We start from the raw sequence: 20,485 nt of genomic DNA on the forward strand, positions 1-20,485 counted from the left end.
GAACCCAAGGATGTGGAACCCACAGGTTCAGAGGCCCAGTTGTGTATATACTTCCTTATAGCACAGCTTCCTCTACCAGTGCAGTACCACACAGGAGTGGTATATTTGTTACAGTCTGAACCAACATTGGCACATCATTACCACCCAAAGTCCACAGTTCATCCTTTGTTCTGTACATTCTATTGTTTTTGCTAAATATATAATGACATGAATCCACCATTATAGTATCATACAGAATATTTTCACTGCCCTAAAAATTCCCTGGGCTCCACCTTTTCATACCCCTCTCTCCACAAACTCATGGCAACCACTGATCTTTTGTTTTGCCTTTCCCCCTAACGTTTAATTGGAACCCTATATGTAGCTGTTTCATATTGGCTTATGTAACTTGTAATTTGCACTTAAGGTTCCTCTTTGTATTTGCATGGCATGGTAGATTATTTCTTAGCACTGAACAATATTCCATTGTCTGGATATACCACAGTTTATTTGTCCATTCACCTGGTGAAGACATCTTGCTTCCAAGTTTTGACACTTAAGAATAAAGCTGATAATATGGGAAGGTTTTTGTGTGCACATTAAGTTTTCAGCTCTTTTGCGTAAAATAGCAAAGAGCGTGATTGCTGGATCTTATGGGAAGAGTATGCTTACCTTGTAGGAAACTGCCAAACTGTCTTCCAAAGTGGCTGTACCATTTTACGTTCTCACTAGCAATGAATTTAGAGTTCCTTTTTAGAGTTCCACATCCTCCATTTAATGTTGTCAGTGTTTTGGAATTTAGCCATTCTAATACGTGTGTAGTGGTACCTCATAGTTGTTTTAGTTTGCAGTTCCCTAATGGTGTAGGATGTTGGGCATGTTCTCACAAGGCTTATCTACCGTCTGTACCTCTTCTTTAGTAAGTGTTAGATATTTTGTTCATTTTTAATAAGGTTATTTATTTTCTTATTGTGGATAATAGCCCCTTTCAGATATATCTGTTGCAAATACTTGCTCCTAATCTGTGGCTTGCCTTTTCATTCTTTGACATTATCTCGAAGAGCAGTGTTTTTTTTGTTTGTTTATTTTAATATTATTTTTTTTATACAGCAGGTTCTTACAAGTCATCTGTTTTATACATATTAGTGTATATATGTCAATCCCAATCTCCCAATTCATCCCCCCCACGTGCTGCTTTCCCCGCTTGGTGTCCATACGTTTGTTCTTTACACCTATGTCTCTGTTTTTGCCTTGCAGACTGGTTCATCTGTACCATTTTTCTAGATTCCACATATATGCGTTAATATACGATATTTGTTTTTCTCTTTCTGACTTACCGCACTCTGTATGACAGTCTCTAGGTATTTCGTTCCGCATCTCTACAAATGACCCAATTTCGTTCCTTTTTATGGCTGAGTAATAATAGTTCCTTGTATATATGTACCACAACTTCTTTTTTTTTTTTAACATCTTTATTGGAGTATAATTACTTTACAATGCTGTGTTAGTTTCTGCTTTATAACAAAGTGAATCAGTTATACATATACATATGTTCCCATATCTCTTCCCTCTTGCATCTCCCTCCCTCCCACCCTCCCTATCCCACCCCTCTAGGCGGTCACAAACCACCTAGCTGACCTCCCTATGCTATGCGGCTGCTTCCCACTATCTATCTATTTTACGTTTGGTAGTGTATATATGTCCATGCCACTCTCTCACTTCGTCCCAGCTTACCCTTCCCCCTCCCCGTATCCTCAACTCCATGTTCTAGTAGGTCTGTGTCTTTATTGGTGTCTTACCCCTAGGTTCTTCATGACATTTTTTTTTCTTAGATTCCTTCTATATGTGTTAGCATATAGTATTTGTTTTTCTCTTTCTGACTTACTTCACTCTGTATGACAGACTCTAGGTCCATCCACCTCACCACAAATAACTCAGTTGCGTTTCTTTTTAATGGCTGAGTAATATTCCATTGTATATATGTACCACAACTTCTTTATCCATTCACCTGTCGATGGGCATTTAGGTTGCTTCCATGACCTGGCTGTTGTAAATAGTGCTGCAATGAATATTGGGGTGCATGTGCTTTTTTGAATTATGGTTTTCTCTGGGTATGTGCCCAGTATATGCTGGGTCATATGGTAATTCTATTTTTTGTTTCTTAAGGAACCTCCATACTGTTCTCCATAGTGGCTGTATCCATTTACATTCCCACCAGCAGTGCAAGAGGGTTCCCTTTTCTCCACACCCTCTCCAGCATTTGTTGTTTGTAGATTTTCTGATGATTCCCATTCTAACTGGTGTGAGGTGATACCTCATTGTAGTTTTGATTTGCATTTCTCTAATAATTAGTGATGTTGAGCAGCTTTTCATGTGCCTCTTGGCCATCTGTATGTCTTCTTTGGAGAGATGTCTGTTTAGGTCTTCTGCCCCCCCCCTTTTTTTTTTTTTTGCGGTACGCGGGCCTCTCACTGTTGTGGCCTCTCCTGTTGCGGAGCACAGGCTCTGGACACGCAGGCTCAGCGGCCATGGCTCACAGGCCCAGCCGCTCCGCGGCATGTGGGATCCTCGCGGACCGGGGCATGTACCTGTGTCTCCTGCATCAGCAGGTGGACTTGCAACCACTGCGCCACCAGGGAAGCCCTGCCCATTTTTTGATTGGGTTTGTTTTTTTAATATTGAGCTGCATGAACTACTTGTATATTTTGAAGATTAATCCTTTGTCCGTTGATTCGTTTGCAAATATTTTCTCCCATTCTGAGGGTTGTCTTTTCATCTTGTTTGTAGTTTCCTTTGCTGTGCAAAAGCTTTGAAGTTTCATTAGGTCCCATTTGTTTATTTTTGTTTTTATTTCCATTACTCTAGGAGGTGGGTCAAAAAAGATCTTGCTGTGATTTTTGTCAAAGGGTGTTCTTCCTATGTTTTCCTCTAGGAGTTTTATAGTGTCTGGTCTTACATTTAGGTCTTTAATCCATTTTGAGTTTATTTTTGTGTATGATGTCAGAGAGTGTTCTAATTTCATTCTTTTACATGTAGCTGTCCAGTTTTCCCAGCACCACTTAAGAGGCTGTCTTTTCTCCATTGTATATCCTTACCTCCTTTGTCATAGATTAGTTGACCATAGGTGCATGGGTTTATCACTGGGCTTTCTGTCCTGTTCCATTGATATATATATCTGTTTTTGTGCCAGTACCATATTGTCTTGATTACTGTAGCTTTGTAGTATAGTCTGAAGTCAGGGAGTCTGATTCCTCCAGCTCCATTTTTCGTTCTCAAGATTGCTTTGGCTATTTGGAGCCTTTTGTGTCTCCATACATTTTAAGATTTTTTTGTTCTATTTCTGTAAAAAGTGCCATTGGTAACTTGATAGGGATTGCACTGAATCTGTAGATTGCTTTGGGTAGTATAGTCATTTTCACAATATTGATTCTTCCAATCCACGAACATGATATATCTCTCCATCTGTTTGTGTCATCTTTGATTTCTTTCATCAGTGTCTTATAGTTTCCTGAGTACAGGTCTTTTACCTTCTTAGGTAGGTTTATTCCTAGGTATTTTATTCTTTTTGTTGCAGTGGTGAATGGGATTGTTTCCTTAATTTCTCTTTCTGATCTTTTGTTATTAGCATACAGGAATGCAAGAGATTTCTGTGCATTAATTTTGTATCCTGCAACTTTATACCAGATTCATTGATTAGCTCTAGTAGTCTTCTGGTGGCATCTTTAGGATTCTTTATGTATAGTATCATGTCATCTGCAAACAGTGACAGTTTTACTTCTTCTTTTCCAGTTTGTGTTCCTTTTATTTCTTTTTCTTCTCTGATTGCCGTGGCTAGGACTTCCAAAACTATGTTGAATAATAGTGGTGAGAGTGGACATCCTTGTCTCATTCCTGATGTTAGAGGAAATGCTTTCAGTTTTTCACCGTTGAGAATGATGTTTGTTGTGGGTTTGTCATATATGGCCTTTCTTATGTTGAGGTAGGTTCCCTCTATGCCCACTTTCTGGAGAGTTTTTATCATAAAAGGGTGTTGAGTTTTGTCAGAAGCTTTTTCTGCATCTGTTGAGATGATCATATACTTTTTATTCTTCCATTTGTTAATATGGTGTATCACATTGATTGACTTGTGTATATTGGAGAATCCTTGCATCCTGGGGATAAATCCCACTTGATCATGGTGTATGATCCTTTTAATTTGTTGTTGGATTCTGTTTGCTAGTATTTTGTTGAGGACTTTTGCATCTATATTCATCAGTGATATTGGTCTGTAATTTTCTTTTTTTGTAGTATCTTCGTCTGGTTTTGGTATCAGGGTGATGGTGGCCTTGTAGAATGAGTTTGGGAGTGTTCCTTCCTCTGCAATTTTTTGGAAGAGTTTGAGAAGGATGGGTGTTAGCTCTTCTCTAAATATTTGATAGAATTTCACCTGTGAAGCCATCTGGTCCTGGACTTTTGTTTGTTGGAAGATTTTTAATCACAGTTTAAATTTCATTGGTTGCGATTGGTCTGTTCATATTTTCTATTTCTTCCTTGTTCAGTCTTGGAAGGTTATACCTTTCTAAGAATTTGTCCATTTCTTCCAGGTTGTCTGTTTTGTTGGCATAGAGTTGCTTGTAGTAGTCTCCTAGGATGCTTTGTATTTCTGTGGTGTCTGTTGTAACTTCTCCTTTTTCATTTCTAATTTTATTGATTTGAGTCCTCTCTTTTTCTTGATGAGTCTGGCTAAAGGCTTATTAATTTTGTTTATCTTCTCAAAGAACCAGCTTTTAGTTTTATTGATCATTGCTATTGTTTTCTTTGTTTCTATTTCATTTATTTCTGATCTGATCTTTATGATTTCTTTCCTTCTACTAACTTTGGGTTTATTTGTTCTTCTTTCTCTAGGTGTAAGGTTAGATTGTTTGACATTTTTCTTGTTTCTTAAGGTAGGATTGTATTGCTATAAACTTTCCTCTTAGAACTGCTTTTACTGCATCCCATAGGTTTTGGATCATTGCGTTTTCATTGTCATTTGTCCCTAGGTATTTTTTAATTTCCTGTTGATTTCTTCAGTGATCTCTTTGTTATTTAGTAACGTATTGTTTAGCCTCCATGTGTTTGTGTTTTTTACGGTTTTTTCCCTATAATTTATTTCTAATCTCATAGCATTGTGGTCGGAAACGATGCTTGATATGATTTCAGTTTTCTTATATTTACCAGGGCTTGGTTTGTGACCCAAGATGTGATCTGTCCTGGAGAGTGTTCTGTGTACACTTGAGAAGAAAGTGTAATCTGTTATCAGATGGAATGTCCTATAAATATCAATTAAATCTATCTGGTCTGTTGTGTCATTTAAAGCTTGTGTTTCCTTATTAAGTTTCTGTCTGGATGCTCTGTCCATTGGTGTAAGTGAGGTGTTAAAGTCCCCCACTATTGTTGTGTTACTGTTGATTTCCTCTTTTATAGCTGTTAGCATTTTCCTTATGTATTGAGGTGTTCCTGTGTTGGGTGCATATATATTTATAATTGTTGTATCTTCTTTTTGGATTGATCCCTTGATCATTATGTAGTGTCCTTCCTTGTTTCTTGTAATAGTCTTTATTTTAAAGTCTATTTTATCTGATATGAGTATTGCTGCTCCAGCTTTCTTTTGATTTCCATTTGCATGGAATATCTTTTTCCATCCCCTCACTTTCAGTCTGTATGTGTCCCTAGGTCTGAAGTGGGTCTCTTGTAGACAGCATATATATGGGTCTTGTCTTTGTATCCATTCAGCCAGCCTATGTCTTTTGGTTGGAGCATTTAATCCATTCACATTTAAGGTAATTATCGATATGTATGTTCATATTACCATTTTCTTAATTGTTTTGGGTTCGTTTTATAGGTCCTTTTCTTGTGTTTTTCACTTACAGAAGTTCCTTTAGCATTTTTTGTAGAGCTGGTTTGGTGGTGCTAGATTCTCTTAGCTTTTGTTTGTCTGTAAAGCTTTTGATTTCTCCATCAAATCTGAATGAGATCTTTTCTGGGTAGAGTAATCTTGGGTTGTAGTTTCTTCCCTTTCATTACTTTAAATATATCATGCCACTCCCTCTGGCCTGTAGTGTTTCTGCTGAGAAATCAGCTGTTAAGCTTATGGGATTCCCTTGTATGTTATTTGTCGTTTTTCCCTTGTATCTTTTAATAATTTTTCTTTGTCTTTAATTTTTGTCAATTTGATTACTATGTGTCTCGGCGTGTTTTTCGTTGGATTTATCCTGCCTGGGACTTGTTGTGCTTCCTGGACTTGGGTGGCTGTTTCCTTTCCCATGTCAGGGAAGTTTTCGACTATGATCTCTTCAAATATTTTCTCGGGTTCTTTCTCTCTCTCTCCTCCTTCTGGGACCCCTATAATGAGAATGTTGGTGCATTTAATGTTGTCCCAGAGGTCTCTTAGGCTGTCTTCATTTCTTTTCATTTTTTTTTCTTTATTCTGTTCTGTGGCAGTGAATTTTACCATTCTGTCTCCCAGGTCACTTATCCATTCTTCTCCCTCAGTTACTCTGCTATTGATTCCTTCTAGTGTATTTTTCATTTCAGTTTTTGTATTCTCTGTTCTTTAATTCTTCTAGGTCTTCATTAAACATTTGTTGCATCTTCTCGATCTTTGCCTCCATTCTTTTTCTGAGGTCCTGGATCATCTTCACTATCATTATTCTGAATTCTTTTTCTGGGAGGTTGCCTATCTCCACTTCATTTAGTTGATTTTCCGGGGTTTTATCTTGTTCCTTCATCTGGTACATAGCCCTCTGCCTTTTCATTTTGTGTATCTTCTGTGAATGTGGTTTTCGTTCCACAGGCTGCAGGATTATAGTTCTTCTTGCTTCTGCTGTCTGCCCTCTCGATAATTGATATGTTAATAGTATTGAGTCTTCCTATACATGAACAAGGAATATGTCTTTATTTAGTTCTTCTTTGGTTTCTTTTCTAAGAGTTATAGCTTGCTTCATTGATCTTGTTCACATTTTATTAGATTTATACCTAAATTTATCTATCTGCTTTTTGGGGTGTGGTAATGTAAATAGTTTTGTAGGGGTAATATAAAAGGTTCATAATTCCAGTGTTTCATTGCTGTTACATTAGAAAGCAGTTGGCTTTTATATGTCATCCCTGTACCTTGCAGTCTTGTTATAATTGTGTATTAGTTCTAGTAGCTTTTTTGGTGGTTCTTTGAGATTTTCTACATAGACAATCAGGTCTTATGCAAATAAAGGCAGTTTAGTTATTTTGTAGCAGTCTGTATACCTTTTATTTGCTCTTCTTATTGTGTCAGCTAGGATTTCCAGTAGGGTGTTGAAAAAGAGTGGTGAGGGCTTCCCTGGTGGCACAGTGGTTGAGAGTCCGCCTGCCGATGCAGGGGATACGGGTTCGTGCCCCGGTCCAGGAAGATCCCACATGCTGCGGAGCGGCTGGGCCCGTGAGCCATGGCCGCTGAGCCTGCACGTCTGGAGCCTGTTATTCTGCAACGGGAGAGGCCACGGCAGTGAGAGGCCCGCGTACCACCAAAAAAAAAAAAGGAAAAAGAGTGATGAGAGGAGACTTCTTTGTCTTTTCCTGGTCTTAAGAAGGTTTCTAATTTGTTGTGATTAAGAATGACGTTAGCTGCTGTAGGGGTTTTGATGTTATCCTTCAAGCTCATTTCGGCACATATTAGCTAAAACTCTTGAATTTAAACACGTAAGAGTAGCCAAACTACCCGTAAACTGTAAGATTCATCTGAAATCAACAGCAAATTTATTGTATTTTTATTGTTCAGTACCGTTTTCATGGGCCAGGAACTGCTCTGTAAGGAAAGTCAGACTGTGGGCCAGCTTAAGAGTTAAATGAATAAGAATGCCTCCTACTCTCACCATCGGCACCTGCGCTGTCAGCTTGTGATTAAACTCCACACTTAGAATGCGTTCCTTGTTGCGTGCAGATTTTGGATTCTGATAAAATGCCAATATTTTTATGGATGGAGGAACTAATTAGCCTTTTAGAATGAATGAGTATCAAATCCTTTCTCAGAGTTTTACGTGGCAAAGTTGAGTAAAAGGAGGAAATTGATATTTGGGGGAATCTGAAAGATGAATGTCATTTGCCTTATAATTTTGCCTACTACCGACTTTGGGTGGAATACCTCACTGTAGGAGAATGAATCCATTAATCATCAATTCTTCTTAACATGCAAAGCTAGAGGAAAATGAAAGTTGGCTTAGATCAAATCTGGTTTTAAACCACCTTTATCACACACACAAGTGTACAGCTCATAAGTTTTAATTTTCACTAGATGAACATATGCATACAGCTAGCAGCAGCTTGTCAAACAATGTTAACAGAAACTCAAAGCCCCTTGTGTCACCGTCCAGCATCATCTAGTCAGTATTCCCTACCCACCCTCCACCACCCCCCGCCCCCGCCCGTCACAGAAGGGTAAATTATCTTCGTTAAATAACTTTCCCCTAGCTAGCCAGAGGGGGCCTGTTACTCACTAGGCTCTTAAATACAATGCTGTGCTCTATGAAAAGTCCATACAAACCCATCAGTTCATGCCTGAACATGTCTGAAACTTTCTCTTTCCATTTGGGATCTTTAAGATAATAGTATGATCTGACGCTGGTTATACCAGCTGACAGACCAGCAAAATGATTGATCAGTTTTATTTCTGAACTTCACATTCAGCTGTTTGTATATTATGTTTAGAGATGCAGATTCACAGTTTGAAAATGCTGAATATCTCTTAGACAACTAATTTCTTCCTCAAGTACTAAGGACTATATTCATTCGATAATACACTCTAAGTATAGAAAAATCTCTTCATCTCTGAGCCAGTGCCACTCGATAGGCCTTAGAAGACCCTTTGTCCCTGAGTATCCCATGGCATGTATCCCAGCGTGGGAAAGTACAAGCTCACTCCCAATTCCAGGTGGTTACCAGTTGTAAATATGAGATTTTTTCAGTTCCTTTCTTTTGTTGGCTCAGCTGTGTGAATGGAACTGAGTATGCAGTAGGGGTGAGGAGTTGGGATAAGTTCTTGCCTCACTGTGTCCTTGAGCCATTCTGGGCTTTCCTCTATAAAGGACAGAATCTACATGGGACCTTTATTTCTTTTAATGAAGAGCTCAGGTCATATCTTCTTTAATTTCCCGTCTGGAAACCTTTAGGATTATATATAGCAATCTGGGACTGTTACTGAGAGATACGTGACTTTTTATCTACTAATAAATGGCCTTTGCGACTCTCTTAAGACTCCCCAAGTGGGAGCTCTCTAAAGGGAAAAGGTCTTCTTGACCTGCCATAAGAAGAGATGGAAGAATGTTCATCTTTACTCACCCTTGGCACCCCCCTGCACCTGACCATAAGTTCCATGGGCTGATTTATATACAGAGGATTCAACCCACCTCACCAAGAGAAAGTGGAACCAATCTGTATTGTATGTGATAGTTACATCTCTCTGGGGACGTGGTTGGCCATCGTGGCACTCTTCAGTGCATTCCCTAATTGGTAACTACCTGTCTGTCACCTGATCCTCAGTAGTGAGGTTGTCAAAAGCACTACTCCCACTCTTTATCCTCCTGCCAAGAATTCCACTTTCTTTCCTTTAGAAAGAGCAATTCGTATTTAACTTGGCCAACATTGGGTGGGTGGTGATCCTGTTAATCCAGTTTGGGAATACAAAATCAAAGAGGTTTGGGATTGGGGAATGGGAAGGAAAAAAATTGAATGAGGTATTAAAACACACACTTAGATTTGTGGCAAGAGGAACAGGTTCAGTAATAGTAGACATTATCTGCAGAACATCAGGCTTAACCCATATATAATATCTAAATTACCGACCAAGTGGTTATTTTTTGTTTTTAAGGTCAGCTATTTGAGTTAGCAGAATATAGCAGTTACAAGTATTGCATAATAAAATTGTTCAAGCCAGAACCCCAAAGATGAAACATTTTTCAGTTCAGAGAAAATATTTACAGAGTAAACGTCTTTTAATTGGTAGGTCATGCAGAAAGTGAAACAACAATGTAATTTCAATTAAAACTGATAGTATTTCATGCCACAGAACATTGCTTAATACATCATTCTTTGGAGCTTACATATTGGGAGAACTCTCTTTTTTTCTATTAATGATAAAATATAATGGGACACATCGTAATGGAATTACTTTTTTCTTTTTTTTTACCAGAAAAGAGAAAAATTACATGATGAAGAAGAAAGAAAAAGTGCCTGGGTTAGCCAAGAAAGACAGAGAACACTGGATAGACTTCGAACCTTTAAACAGGTAGTAAAAGTATGGTCAGTTTATTATTTTTCATTGCTTTTTAAACAGAGGTACATAGGTACATAGGAGTACATATAGGTACTCCTATTGTAAGATTTCTTCTATGAGAAAAACTTGATTTTCCCTTTATTATCTAGAAAACAATTTTAGTTATGGCAGTCCTTGGCTTACCACTTCAGTGATAGAAGAGGAATGGTCAGGGCCTGTGGGAAGCCTGGATTCATTCCTCTTGAATTTAATAGTTCACAACTGACTATCCATTTTAAGCATCAACTTGTTATTAATTCTGTGTACATCAACACTGTGGTGTAATAATCTGACCAATGGCAGAATTAGAGGGTGGATCAACATACGTGAGAAGTGCTTCAGCAGTTCTCTTGCCAGGCTTATCCATGACTCTGGACACTGATATCACAGCAGCTAAGCATTTCCTTGGAATGTGCTTAAACTAGGTAGTTCTGGTTCTTAGCAGCACTCAAGAGCCTTACTCCTACTCTTTATTCTGAGGGGTCTCCTTATAGGTGAAGGGAGCTTTTGATCAAGTGAAAGAGTGGGGGTGGGTGGGAACGGGGTCCTTAACACAAGGATAAGCTTTGTGTTAAGAAAATGTTGTCTGCCAAATGCATTAATGCTAGGTTTTACCATAGTAAAAGAATGAGAGTTCTGTGTATCAGTACTCCAAAAAATTTTATTCATTATCCTTCTATTCTATCATAAAATGCATATATTGTTTTCAGAGCTTTAAAAAAATGCCATGTTACCCTTTGAAGAACATTAATGTTTTAATTTTTTATCTGTAAGCATTTGAAAATACATGTAAGAATCTAAGAATAGTTTTTTAGCTTTCTGCCTACCAGTAGCATATATATATTTGACATCATTTGTTTTTTATTTTACACTGCTACTATTTTCCCATTTAAATTAGTACTTTTTATTCACTAAGGATCTTTCTTTAATCATGTGGTAATTCTGAACAGTTGACCTCTTAAGTGGATAAGAGGGGAGAAGGATTTGATGATAAGCAAATAATAAAGATTTGGTGATAATTATTTGTAAGGTATTATTCACGTTTTGGTATTTTGGTTTTCAGTATATTTTCCCTGAAAAATCACAAAAGCTCTAAAATAAAATCTTGCATTGGAGGGAGAAAATAAACAGCCATTTGTTCATAAATTATAATCTAACCAGTTATAATAACTTATGATTTCTTAGAGATACCCAGGCCAGGTCATACTTAAATCAACCAGATTGCGACTGGCTCACGCAAGAAGAAGAAGTGCAGCCAGTCCCGTGTCCTGTGAAGACCAGTGTGACCCTCTGCCAGGAGCGCTACAGGTAGAAGAGAAAAGTGAGGGAGTGGAGGAAGGAAGGGGCAAGCTCGGGTCATCACAGACAACAGAAGCCCAAAGCCTCACACAGCTTGAAGACAATTCATCAGCACAACTTGAAGCTACTTCGTTACCTCCCGGTGGTGTTACCTCTGAACCGCCTCCCGCCACATCTCCTCCACTTCTGAGTAAGATTGACCCTAAACCAGGTTCTGCCACAGCAGATCCACTCCCCCCACCTCTTCCTCCGGCACCTCCCCCGCCACCTCCTCCTCCCCCACCACCACCGCCTCTGCCTGTTGGTAAAGACGGCGCCCCAGAGACACTGGAGGAAGGTCTGCCTAGAGTGGAGGGGAACGAGAAGAGGATCCCAGAGTCAGCTAGTGCCCCCTCAGCACACCTCTTCGACAGCAGCCAGCTCGTCAGTGCCAGGAAGAAGCTCAAAAAGACTGCTGAAGGTTTGCAGAGGAAGAGAGGTGAGTTAAAAAAAGATTTTTGAGTTCATCTGTTGACTGAGGCATGTAGTTAAAGGACTGTTTATTTCCTAGGACATTACAAAGCTTTAAACATTTTATTTTTGGACATTATTTGATAGCAAACAGGTTTTCAGGGTCTCAGCATGGCAGAATTCTTACCAACCCATGTTTGCACACATGTACAGACACAAATATGGACCTGCTTGAGCTCTTAGCGATGCTTTTTAAATTATATCTTTTGACTTGATCTATTTGGTAACATGTATTATGTGGCTCCTTTTGTGTTACAATATGATTTTAAATCTCAGAAATACAAGAAAAGGGAAGCTGGTCAGGAGAACATTGGCAAAACCATGTAACATTTGGCTACATATTTATTGAGGACTCTGGCATATCTTTTATAAAGAAGCAAAGAAGAATAGGGAGTAATATGTATAATTTATTGCATGTCAGATATGCCTTAATAAAGATGTTTTTGAAACAGCAAATAATTTTGGCCCTTAGGAGCTTTAGCATTCACGGAGAGAACATTTTATTTGTATATTACATTTTAATCTGAGAGACCATCCTATAAAATATTTCTTACCATAGCCCAAGTAGAATTTCATATGTAAAGCAGTTATTAAAAAAACACACACACACACACAGAGTCACCATAATGAACCAGAATTTAACTTTTTAAAATTAAATGTGCAGTGCAGTCACTGTCTGAATTTGATTGGACTTTTGCATTATGGAAACTCTTCAGGAGTCTCACCCATAATAATACTAAAGATCACCCCCCAGCCCCCAGTCTGCTCACTTCTCTCCTCTCACATGAGAAATGATAGGAATACCAGTAATGCCTGACATGGAATTTGGGTCTTGGGATTTTTTTAAACAAGCATAATTAGTACCCCCTGTGTTCTGGCAATGTTGTGTCCATGCTTCATGGTCCCTTCTCTAGATATGTTTTTAGCATCCTGGGCTATCACAGTCCTAAAGTCTGGAGGTTATACAGTTCCTGACTCTAAGTGCAATCATAATTGTTCTCTTTCATTTTCTGAAGTGAGCTCACCCATGGATGAGGTGCTAGCTTCCTTGAAGCGTGGTAGTTTTCATCTGAGAAAGGTTGAACAGCGAACTCTGCCTCCTTTTCCTGATGAAGATGATAATAATATCTTGGCACAAATAAGGAAGGGGGTAAAATTGAAGAAGGTACAGAAGGAAGTCTTGAGAGAATCCTTCACGCTTCTGCCCGATACGGACCCTCTAACACGGAGCATCCATGAAGCTCTTAGAAGAATCAAAGAAGCATCCCCTGAGTCAGAGGATGACGAGGAGGCTTTGCCTTGCACAGACTGGGAAAACTAACAAGTAAATGGTCTTACTTTTCTTCAGTAGTGTTCCAGTAATACAGCTTTTGTATTGGATGATGAGGTCTGTTATACATCATTGAATCTGAGGTTCATTATGTATTATACAGCTCAGTTATAGCCTGGATCATAACTTCAGGTTTTACTTCTGTAGTTTCTGGAAACATAACAAAAAAAGTACAGAGATGTTCCTGTGTAAATGCTGTGTTTTTTTATATCCTGCTCATTAAAAATTTCTTCAGTACAAGCTATATCCCAAGTAAAAAGGATAGTCTTATTCTAGTAAAGTGACAGTCTTATTCTAGCTTTAAAAAAACAGAAAAGGTTTTTTCTAACTTAGGTATTTCAGTTGCAAACTGTTATGCGTATTGAATTTTGATGTTTTGTTAGCTGCCCACAAGGGAATCTAGAAAAGTCATTGCATTGTCGGATTATTTAGCTTTCTAAGCCTTTAAAGTTTATCATTTAGGGCTTATTGTAATTACTGCATTGTCTAGATAAAATGGCAGCTGACATAATATACATATCTTATTGAGTACCCTGTGGGAATTGGTACACATTTGGCATTCTCCCAAGGTAATACAGAGCTGTCCCCCACTATGCTTTAATAAGCTAATTTATATAGTTATGTGGCACAAATTATGCTAAATACATAGAATTGGTAAAGATAACACATGCTATAAATCAAATAGTATATCAAATTGCTGATGACCATAACTGAAATATTATTTGTGCAAAATATAAAGTATGCAAATATATTCTATTAATCATTATGCTCTCTTGATGGAATATGTTTCTATGGGCTTTACAAAAGGGGGAAGTAGGTGGGAGTAGGTAAAGGAAGAATCACTGTGCCTGATCTTAAGAACTACCAGGGGGAGCTTATTAAAAATGCATATTCATGGCCTTCACTCCCAAAGATTCTGAAAGAGTAGAACTGATATATATGTAGGCATACATCTGGATTTTAAAGACTTATTACAAAAAGATAAAACCCAGAAACTGTGTCATTAGTTTTTAAAATATTGATTAAATGTTGGAAGATACTATTTTGGATATATCAAAATATTACTAAAAGCAGTTTTTACCCTTTTGGGCATGGGTCCATCAGGAAAATGTGCCAATTCCACACTCCCCAACTCCACCCCTCCCCACCAGCATCTGCACTGTAGCTTAACAAAAAGCATGAAAAATCTTGATAAGTGGTTGGGTGTTAACTTTAATGTGCTCTAACCAACATTTGATAGTAACACTGTCTGCCATGGCCATGGGTCTTGGGACTGTTGGCACCCTTTTTCCCTGTTAGTTGTAGAGGCCTTAATTATCGGTCACTTATTGTTTTTGGATCCCCAAATAATTTCAAACTATTTGTGCTTGTACATATGTACACCATGCTTTGTAGAGGAATGTAAATGTGTCCACTCGAGTGTGTGAGTGTGTCTAGAGACTCAGGTGTGCCTGACTGGGAATCTTTCCCACACTGGATGACTGTAGATTGTGTCCCACTTCACAGTGCTTGCTACCTCTTGCCTTGTCCCCTTCAGCATGTAGCTTCTCAGTAAACCCCTAAACCTATGCCAGAAGCTACCATGTTGGCACTGATTAGGTGATCCCAGTGCTGGACCTTCACATAAGCATGCATTTCGTATATTCAAGTAGCTGGGATGTTACTTACAGCTTTTGGCTGCTAATTTAACCTTATGTCAGGTGTTAAGAATATGTCCATAATGAATACCACTCTGAAAATCGCCTAAAACCTTCCCTTTTTTTGGCTGATTGTTCATGGCTGGTGTATGTAGTATAATGTTGAGAGGAACAATGAAATACTGCCAGAAAATGCATGAACTGGGATAGTGGCAAAGTCACTGAAGACTAAATGTATCCCACACCAGAAGCAAACCACAGACTAGTTGTGATCCCTACCAGTTGAGCAGCCATTGATAAAGAGCTATAGATCACTGCCTGTGTGTGGTCTTAGGGAGTCTTTTTTTTTTTTTTTTTTAATATTTTATTTATTTATTTATTTGGCTGTGCTGGGTCTTAGTTGCGGCATGTGGGATCTTTTTAGCTGTGGCATGCAGGCTCTTAGTTGTGGCGTGCGGGATCTAGTTCCCTGACCAGGGATTGAGCCCGGGCCCCCTGCACTGGGAGCATGGAGTCTTAACCGCTGAACCACCAGGGAAGTCCCTAGGAAGTCATTTTTAAAGGCTCTGAACTTTTAGACACTGTTCTACAGATGGCTAAAAAGGCTGTAATTTGTATTTCCTATTAATTGGTTTCTTTCTTATAGATTCAAAATAATTAATTACATACTTGTTTTTGAAGAACTAATTTCTTAAAACTTCATGAAATAAAAACTGAAGGTCCTGGACATGTTCAGCTTCATCCTCCTCTAAAAACTCATCTCAGACCTAGCCATAGGTAATAGTATCTTTGAAGGGGTTTTCTAAACATAAGGGACTATATATAATTGTATAGACTTTTTATTATTTCTAACTTGTTTCCTGTGGGGTCCTTCTTAAACTCATGAGTAACTATAATGATGGTGTCCGATAGAAATATAATGTGAGCCACATTAAAAAAGTTAAAAGTGATGGGTGAAATTGATTCTAGTAATATTTTACTAAATGATATATCCAAAAGAGTATCTTGTCAATATCTTTACTTTTTTTTTTTTTTTTTTGGGTACTGAGTCTTCAAAATCCAGTGAGTATTTTACACTTACTAGTAGCACCATCTCAGTTTGGATGCCAAGTATTCATTGGTTACATTGAATAGTCGTACCAAAACAACCAAGCTGTGCTTAATGGAAAAGTATTTTTTACAGAGTTTTAGATTTTAATTTAAGTCAAATTCAAATCACTTTCTCAGTCATGCTAGACATATTTCAAGTCCTCAAAAGCCACATGTCAGCTTTTATCTGACAAGTAGGCCATATATATGTTTCTCCTGTGCTGTGGGTCAGCGCATGGATCTCAAACACAACTATTTTGAATTTTACAAAGTCCTGGTAAAGTCATCCATTTAAAGACAGTACTAGCTCTGTCCTCTAAATCTCAATTATAATGACAACTCTCTCTGGTGTATTTTAAACTTGCCATTTGATAGTTCTTATTATACTGACAGTTTTTGAGGCAAAGATTTTAGATTGTATTTATCTTTTTAGTGTATAGTTTTGACATAAAATGTTAAGAGTAAAAGGAAGAAAAGTGAAAGTGAATCTAACATACAACCTTTTTAAAAAACTCTTTTTCCCAGCTTTATTGAGAATAATTGGCGTACATCACTGTATAAGGTTAAGGCATACAGCATGATGGTTTGATTTACATATATTGTGAAATGATTACCACAGTAGGTTCAGCCAACATCCATCTTAAAGAAAAGAAAGAAAAAGGAGAGAAAATAAAAAATATTCTCCTGTGACGAGAACTCTTTAGGATTTACTCTCTTAGCTACTTTCCTGTATATCACACAGCAGTGTTAACTATAGTCATCTTGACATATGACCTTTTAACAGTGATCAAAATCCATGTTCAAAGTTTGTTTTACTTTTTTTTAATAATACAAACATATCCTTTTGTAAGATGTTTTTTATACATCATCTATATAAAAAGGTCGTTTGAAAGAAAAAACCATCAGTGTTCATACTGGATTTTGTGAAGGGTGTGAGGGAATATATATACATACTGTCTTTAATAGGCTGTCCTTTTTAACATACAGTATTACTTTGTTTGTAAACAGGTGACTCAACAGAATGAAAAAAATACCTACAGTTGAACATCGGCTCTTACAAAATTGTAAACATGTGGTCCCACAATTGGATTCCATTAGATCCAAAATGTATTGGCTCAGTGGTGTGAAAAAGGAAGCACAATTGGCAAGTTATCACTTTTCCAATCATTCCAACAGATGGTGGTTAACATGAGTTTTAGATGTGCAATGTTCCTGACTGCAACGGAGAAAAGGCCTTGTGAAGATTCCTGTTTTTTAAGCACCTTCCCCACCTGTCTACCCATTTACATCCTTGTAGTGGCCAGTAAAGCTAGGAGTCGCTACGAGTTGGAAGAACACTGGGTTGACAGATCTACTGTGAGCTGCGTTGAGATTGCTTTGAAATCCATCGTTCAGTGCACTGAATAGTCATCTGCCCAAAATACAGAGCTTCTTCCATATCAGCTTAAATAGTGTGACATTCTGAAAAAGAAGTTAATCATGATAGCTATAGGGCAGGAATTGGAAGAAATCAGATGGAAATGCACTGATAATTCCCACATTACTCATCTACAAAGGAATTTTCATAAAGATGTTCCACAACATCTGAAAAGATACATAACCATGGAGATACACCTATAAATGTGTTTACCACAACGTGATACATTTAACATGACCTATTTTTAGAAGCCCACACACTTAGAATTTGTAAGGTTTCAGAGTAAAAATTTCCATGCTTTTAAATAGCCCTTCATAACTGTGAATTTATAATAGTTTGAATTTTATGTGCAGCATTGTTTATGAGAAGCAATACTTTGTAATTTGATATTTCAAATTATTTTTAGTCTTTTTGTTTGAACTATTGCTTGATTACTATAACTCAACATGACTTTCCTATTGAGAATCAAAAATCAGGATTCAATAGTAGGGATGCAGATCTTAAGTCTTTTTTAACATGCACCGTTTGTTTTTATTTTTATGCTCCACAATGGAAAAAAAAAAACGTGCTCTACAAATGTACAGAAAGTAGACGGGCAGAAAAGCCTCTTTGGCTGGCATTTCACATGCTTGGAGTTGAATTTTGGGAGAGAGGCTTTGTTATCGTCACTAAATTCTTAAACATATGTATGTAGCTCTAGGTGCTGATTTTGCTGTAATGGAGTCCTGAAGAATGCATGGAGCTGATACGAATTCTCAGCAGGACTGTTGTGGGCTTGAATGAAGGTAGATATGTTGGACCCAGTTTACAGTACTCTGTAGAGTGTAATTCTGTGTAAGACAGGTCTTGGCCATTATATGAATGGCTGACATACCAAAATGAACTTTCTTTCTTATGAGGCAATTCTCTGGCCTAGACCCAGAAAGCAGTCCTGAAGTAAAAGCCCTCAAATGTATCTGAATTAGTGATCCTGAAGGACAAAAATGCTCACACCTTTGTTACTTGAAAATGTTATTTCCTTTAAAATAACTATGGAGAAAATTTTCTGGCAACAGGTTATATAAAACAAAATCTGCTTAAATATTGACTATGTTTATTGATGAGAATATGAGCATTTTCACAATATATTGGCTTTATTCTAGCATCATTCTTACACCTTGTCTGAGAATATTAGGAATACGGATCTAATATAAAATTAATCTCAGTCCCCTCATTACAGCGGGGATGGGTTATAGATTTTTGTAACACACCTTCAGCAACGCATTGAAACATGCCTTTTAACCTAAAGAATGATTGATTTGATTGATATATTTGAAAAAAAATTTTAAAGCAGATTTGCAAATCTTAAATCATGTATCTATTTTATGCCTTTGGATGCTTGTTCATAACAGTTTTTTCAGTTTTGTTTCATTTATTGACATTTAGAAAAATACAGGAGGATCTCATGTCATTATTGACAGCAGAAGCACTGGAACCTTAATATGTCTAGAGGAAATTGCTACCCACTTAGTGTTATAGCTGGGATTCCATTAAGAGACAATGCTCACTTTTAAAAGGGTCCTATAATCTGTTTTCCTGAGCCATGTTGTAGTAAGTCTCTAGCAAAGAATGCAGGGTGTTCAGATCTGCATGAATCCTTCAGGAGTGTATCCACAGCTAGAAGCATACCCCACCACAGCACTCCTTGAAGGTTGTCCTCACACTTGTAGAGCCTCATTAGCAACCCCTGTGCTCATTCTCTGGTAGCAACTTTCTCTCCAACACATCCACTTCCCTTCCTCCGGATTCAGGTTCCTCCTTCCACAAAATTACGTATTACTATAGGTCATCAACCTTTGGAGTTCTCACAAATATTAGAATTTCAGATAACTACAGTCCATGTGTCCAGTTGAATCCACATGTCAATTAAAAAGCAGTTTTAGAGCCCAACAAAAATTATATAAGCATGGTTTCCTTCTTATTCTTGCCCCTAATAAAATGAGCATCTTTGTCCTTAGTATAAAATTTGTATATATTGTTATGATGGTACTTATATATGATCATGTTTCCAGTTCCAAATTTGCCTGTACTACTTATATGGTTTAAAATACTTGACAGTTATATTTCTGTTAATGTATCATTTCTGTATCAAGAATCTACAAACAGCTGCTTGCTTATGCTGAATCAATTTAGCAGTTAATTTACCAATCTAGTCTCAACTGCAGTATACTTAAAATAGGGAAACAAGATGATGACTTGGATGTTTGGTGGTTAATGTTACTGCTCACTTGAATGTCAATTTTGAATATTTCTTCTACTAATACAATTAAAATTATGTATATATAATCAATGTGGCCTGTATAGGAAAGGTATTCCTAATGATTTAAAATCCTGGTGGTACTGTAGGGTAGCAGTATGAGGAAGAAATACCTGGCTAAAGAGGAATTTTAAAAGATGAGAATTGCTCACTTCGCGTATATTTTATAGGTTTATTGAGTTTGTGAGCAGTGTAAAAACAATCATTCTTTAGTTCTTCATTGTGGAACTGAAACATTTCTATAAAATGCACAGCTCTAACAGTTCATCAGGTGTAGTATTTCCACAGTGAGAATATGGGGGCTTTTCTCATTATGCGAACCCACAGAATATTTTCTACTCTATATAATGGGGGTGGGGGAGCCTTGTTTCTACAAAGCTGAACTATGTAGCAATATTTGTTAACATGTGGCATGACGTCTCTATGTCATAAAATGTGATGTGTTAGATTGTAAAGCATACTTTGGCCATAGCAGACACTAAGAATTAAAACTCTTGTATCAGTGGGACAAAAATCAATGGGCAGTACCCTCTCTGTTTGGAATGGGACCAGTATACAATTAATACAATTTAAATTTATACATTCCCTAAGACTCCATTTTTAAATTGCATTCATTGCGTGTGTGCAT

The 20,485-nt window shown here is 37.5% G+C and overlaps 1 protein-coding gene across 2 annotated transcripts in view; it reads left to right on the forward strand.

Moving 5' to 3' along the window:
- The window catches only part of JMY (junction mediating and regulatory protein, p53 cofactor), a 68,898-nt gene extending 50,989 nt beyond the window's left edge, over nucleotides 1-17,909 (forward strand). For both annotated transcript variants that reach the window (XM_029218877.1, XM_029218878.1), the window contains 4 exons: nucleotides 10,157-10,252; nucleotides 11,465-12,056; nucleotides 13,105-13,412; nucleotides 17,153-17,909. In XM_029218877.1, the coding sequence (XP_029074710.1) occupies nucleotides 10,157-10,252; nucleotides 11,465-12,056; nucleotides 13,105-13,409 (993 nt within the window). In that variant the 3' untranslated portion in view covers nucleotides 13,410-13,412; nucleotides 17,153-17,909. The remainder of the gene's footprint in view (nucleotides 1-10,156; nucleotides 10,253-11,464; nucleotides 12,057-13,104; nucleotides 13,413-17,152) is intronic.
- The last annotated feature ends 2,576 nt before the right edge of the window (nucleotides 17,910-20,485 follow it).

The sequence above is a fragment of the Monodon monoceros genome, unplaced genomic scaffold (assembly GCF_005190385.1).
Source record: "Monodon monoceros isolate NGI ecotype Baffin Bay Population unplaced genomic scaffold, NGI_Narwhal_1 Super_Scaffold_12, whole genome shotgun sequence".
NCBI lineage: Eukaryota > Metazoa > Chordata > Mammalia > Artiodactyla > Monodontidae > Monodon > Monodon monoceros.